This window comes from Aplysia californica, unplaced genomic scaffold (assembly GCF_000002075.1).
Source record: "Aplysia californica isolate F4 #8 unplaced genomic scaffold, AplCal3.0 scaffold00018, whole genome shotgun sequence".
Classification (NCBI taxonomy): Eukaryota; Metazoa; Mollusca; class Gastropoda; order Aplysiida; family Aplysiidae; genus Aplysia; species Aplysia californica.
Window position 1 is genome coordinate 2,387,733 of NW_004797288.1, and position 5,282 is coordinate 2,393,014.

Consider the following 5,282-nt stretch of genomic DNA (forward strand, 5'->3'; position numbering starts at 1 on the left):
TATTATAATAAATTTAAGAACTACAGAAAGAGCACTGTTATGCTGCGAATGAACAAGGTTCGAATTTTAAAAAAGAGGTCACTTTAGTTCTTTAACTTGAGTTCTCAAGGATCACCGCCTTCATTTCTCTGTCCTATTTAAGGCGGACTTGGATTCAGAGTCCCTGTTTCATAAAATTATGGCAATACAGTGTTGAAAGGGGCGCAAAACATTTAATTCCAATACTCAGAATCTGACCGTGGGTGGTTGACGGATGCTCTGGTGTGGTTTGCTCCTTCTTTCCTATCAAACATCTATCGTCCTAATCTCTCCTCCTTCTTTTTTGTTTTTGTAACTCTTGTAACTCCTCTAATCTTCGGCACTTATATGGCCTCGTTGTGTTGCAAGTGTCGTAAAACTCTTACTAAATCTAAACTAAGAATCTGACCTGTGCCTGAGCAGCTCCCGCTGCCGGTTTGGCCTCTCTGGTCCCCCAGGAGACAACATGCAGGTTGGCCAGGGAGTAGATCATCAGCATCATGGACATAGAGGGGATACTGCAGGGACGGAGTGTGGTTGAGGGAAGGGTGTGGGGTGGGTGGCAAACGGTAGAAAGAATTAGAAAGTAAAAACCACTAAAATTTCACTCCAAAGACGTGTGCTCTCTCTGTCTCTCTGTCTCTGTCTGTCTCTGTCTCTGTCTCTGTCTCTGTCTCTGTCTCTGTCTCTCTCTCTTTCTCTCTCTCTCTCTCTCTCTCTCTCTCTCTCTCTCTCTCTCTCTAACTCTCTTTCTCTCTTTCTCCTTTTCTCTCTCTCTCACTTCTTCTCTCTCTCGCTCTTTCTTTCTCTCTCACACAAACATGCACACACATGCAGGCATACACACATTCAGACACACACACACACACATGCAGAGAGACAGAGGGAGACACACAGAGTAGAGAGACAGAGACAGAGAGAGACAGAGACAGAGACAAAGAGACAGAGACAGAAAGAAAGAGAGAAAGAGAGAGGGACGTTCATTCAGACTTTGCAATCATTATTATCTTTACACTTATTCCACTGTGTTGCTAAAGCACTTACACAAACGTTTTTAAATAATTGCACCAACATTACTGTACGCCAATACCAAAATTCAAACACAGGTGTACTGATGTTGATTTTTTTCTTGGCTCTTAGTTTGCTTTCTTTTCAGAAAATAATAACATGTATACGTATTGTCGTTATTATGGTTAGGATGGTTTAGATCATATAATACCTGTTATAGCGAAACGATTGAAGACTGATCCAATAGTCTTTTACCGGGTACTATGAAACGTTAATAAAAATTAACGACTAAAAATAGCAGCAATCTGTAAAGTTGAAGATTTCACTGCTTCGATGGTTTAGCATCTGGTTGAATTCCGGCAAAAACACTTTTGATAGTGCTTCAAGAGCCAGTGGAAATCTGTCAACAGGTATGGCCATGTCTACCTGCTTAACCACTTTGCTTTAAACATAAGCTTGGACTCACCAGAGAAAGTACAGGAACCCGTGGAAGAGGCAGGTGAGTTCCATGGGGTGTAGAAGAGCCGTGGTGACGAAGATGGAGATGACGACGACGAGGAAGATGGTGGAGACAGAGCAGAAGCCGTACATGGCTGCCTGTCGGATCAGGCCCACCAGCACCAGCATCATCAACATCGTGTACACTATGGATACCACGCCGGCGTAGGCGAGCTAAAACAAAAAAGAAACAGGAATAGGCACGCGGTTAGTGTGGGGTTTGGGGGGGGGGGTGTTTGAAAAGGATTTGACCCTATCGAAACAGTAAACATCGTTTAGGAATGGGCTGGTTCTAACGTGTTTATCAGGACCAAACCAGGTTGAATAGAATACAGCGTCCTTGTAAATGGACGCTGAAAGAAGTAAGGATGGGAGCATTTGTTACTTTTGTATGAGTTACAGTTCCTTGTGGAAATGATTGTATGGTTTTGAAAAGTGGGCGTTTGTTTCATTGATAAGAAGAAATGGCAGAAGAAATAGAAGGTAGAATCATTGTGTAGACTATAGAAATTGACCCAAAGCAAATCTTGTAACAAAGTAGCCTTTACTTGAGAGTACTGTAAAGTCATAGGATTCTCAATTCGCCCCGCAGTGTATTCTAAATAAGTTGCATGTTCCCTAGAGGTGGGAGTGACAGTAAGGTCAGTAAGGACCACACACATAGCCCTCAAATGCATATGACGTCGGTTTGAATCACTGATGGGATTAGGTGTTTGGAGAGTTATTAAAGCTTCTTGACTTGAGGCTATTTAATCCCTAAATATATTACTTTTTTAGAAAAAAGTTTTAGAGTGATTAAAAGGGCTTTGAACTCCCACCACAACCCCCCCCCCCCCCATTCCACCCCCGAGAGCGCGCTGACTCACTTGAGTTTCCGAGGAGGTCTTGAAGCATAAGACAACAAACAATGCCACAGGTAGCAAGTTGATCAGCAGCGAGGAGTACAGAGGGATGTCGGGATATGCAGAGGAGATGGCGCTCAGAATCAGAAGGAAGATTGTTCCAGGGGTGATGATACCTGAATGGGAATTAAAAGAAAAACAGTTTAATAAACAAAGTAAATTACGTCCACTTAGCAAAATCGTAAAACTAACACATAGCTCTAGGTAAATTTCGAAATCTCTAAAGGTTTCATTTCTTGTTTTGTTGATTTGTGTGTTAGGGGGTGGGGTGGTAATGTTCAATCCCTTTCCCCTTCCCTTCCCAACATTGTGGCTTTGTTAAAAATGGTATCACCAACTGAAACAGGAGAAGCATGAACATCATTGTTATCAACATTATCATATCATTCATCATTATCATTGTCCCCCTGACCACAATCAGTTGTTATTGTTGCTTGGATTTCACAATCTTTGTTATCATTAGCCCTTCTCACCCCATGCTGGAGTATAGGCCACCAACAAGAACTCTCCATCTACTTCTGTCTTGGGCTATAGCCTCAACCTGTCCAGCCAGTATACCATCTCTTTTTGGTTCAGACCCTCCTCTCTTTCTCTTTCCTTGTTACCACTTTTATATTTTTCTGACTTTGCAAGCTTCATTGTAATCCCAGTTTTGAAACGAGGAACTAAGTTTCATAATATCCTTGTGCGGTTGCTGCTTTCCATGCTCTTTGGTGGAGACGTTGTTTTGGGTTGTTTTATTGTATAATTGGGGAGGGGGGGTTATTTACGTATTTTTATTCAAGAGACAAAAGTTGGACTCTGGAACTCTTACTTGACACAAACAGGAAGAGCTGGTAAAAGATGTATAGTATTGTGATGTCTTGGTTGTTTTTTGTGGTCGATCTCCAATCCTGCAAAGACAACAGAAACAACAGTATTAGAAAGAAAAATATTCGCAAAAAAGAAAAGTGATACAAGAAGGAGTTATGGTTTCGAATAGAGAAGAAAGATTTCCAATCTTCAATTCCAGTATCTTTTCTTATTTTCATACATTATTCCACTGTCGCTTACATAAATCCCACTGTGCTGTGAATGTGACTATTAAACGCTAAGATGAGACAATCTAGGTTAATAATGTTAGAATGAAAAGAATTTCAAATTGATTGACAAAATAAAGCAAATGTTTTCAGTATAGTTCATTGGTAAATCAAGCAGAACTTTTTAAAAAAGGTATCCATTTCATGTTAGAATGTTTAAAAAATTCAAATCGACGTACAAAAAGAGCAAGTCTGGCCAATGTATTTCATTGATAAGTCAAACAAGACAAATCAATCGAATTATGTGCCACATGGCGCAGGTCAAGGATACTGGCTACGGTTGAATTTCAAAAAGAAGACTGGGTCGATCTATTTCATCGATAAATCATAAAGAACTTCGAAAAATCCTTCTGTCCTACCTGTAACAGGTCAAGGATATTGGCTATGGTTGAGGGTGTCCAGCGGCGACGTTGATTGAAGAACTCCTGAAAGCCTTCAGGGGCGTATGTGAACGAGTCAGAGGCGGCGCAATACTCCACCCGGTAGCCTTGTTGTAGCAGTAGTGTACATAGCCAGCGGTCCTCGCCTGTGGACAAGGTGGAGGTCAAGTGTGATCAAGAGGCTGCCTCTGTGCCACAACCCGGCCTGCCAGGCCAGACAGTGTGGCCTACTCTAGCCGGGGTTTTTTCCTTATACCTCAACATATCAGGTATACATACCTATCCATCCATCACCCATTCCTCCTTCAACTCACCGATCCATCCATTCATTCATCCATCTATCGATCCTTTTATGATCCATCCAACTTCAAGCCCCCCCCCCCTCCCATACACACACATGCACCAGCGTGCGCGCCCAGCTGGGGACTGGAGGACGCTACTGGTGGGATTTACATTTCTGTCTGCCTTTCTCACTCTTTCCAAGCACTTTATTTCATCTGTGTTGCATCGATGTGTTCCTCTTTAATAAAACTATAGAGCTAAAACCTCAAGCATAGGTTTGTCATTCAATTGTCTAAATAGAAAAGGAAAAACACATTCGTTTTTTAGAAATTCAACCACATAAATGGTCAAATGCAAAATGATATCTCTAATAAATATTATTTCCCTTACCTTGGTCGTACTGCACATAGTGGCGGGGCTCGGTGGGCGGAGTTGTGTATGTCTTCATGACATTGTCGTCCATCAGGGCGGAGCCTCTGTCATCAAAGAAAAACCAAACCAACATCTTTTCACATAGGTTCCACAATATACAAAATGTATGAATCAATTACTTTGTGTCGATGCTTTGATAACAAATACATCCATCAGCACACTGTCACGAGTAGTTTTGGCTGCCGGACTCGTTTTATACAGAAATTGGAGAAGATCTAATAATAAATGACATTTAAAATTAGACTTAAAGATGTGAAGCCCTCTGTATGACATAGTTTAAGATACAGGGAAGTTGAAGACAAGAAATACTATACTTTACTTTAACTTGTAACAGGTTAATATCGTTTCGACTCTTAGCCTCTCTGTCGCTGAAGTCTATGAGAGCCACGCAAAGAAAACCTTGATATTAAAATAGCCAGCAGGAAAGCACACGAGAAGAATTAATGTGGCAGGTTATCCTACTTTGGTATTATCGTACGAATATACAATGAATTTGACAGGTGGTCCTCATCTGACCATGGAATATATGGTATCTTCAGAACAGACATTTTACACGAATTTTCCTAAAAGTACTCGTATAAGGAAGGACCTGTTTCTGGGAATAGCTAGCTAGAAGTCATATTTCAGCTAATTGATCTATCAACACTTTTAACTCTCTCTCTCTCTCTCTCTCTCTCTCTCTC

General features: G+C 41.2%; 1 protein-coding gene across 1 annotated transcript in view; it reads right to left on the reverse strand.

Moving 5' to 3' along the window:
• LOC101859375 (chitin synthase chs-2) overlaps positions 1–5,282 on the reverse strand; it is a gene marked incomplete in the record, with an annotated part of 48,109 nt that overhangs the window by 14,611 nt on the left and 28,216 nt on the right. Inside the window, 6 exon segments of the mRNA XM_013086397.2 lie at positions 428–536; positions 1,493–1,698; positions 2,391–2,542; positions 3,241–3,319; positions 3,865–4,031; positions 4,558–4,643. Coding sequence (XP_012941851.2) covers positions 428–536; positions 1,493–1,698; positions 2,391–2,542; positions 3,241–3,319; positions 3,865–4,031; positions 4,558–4,643 — 799 coding nt within the window.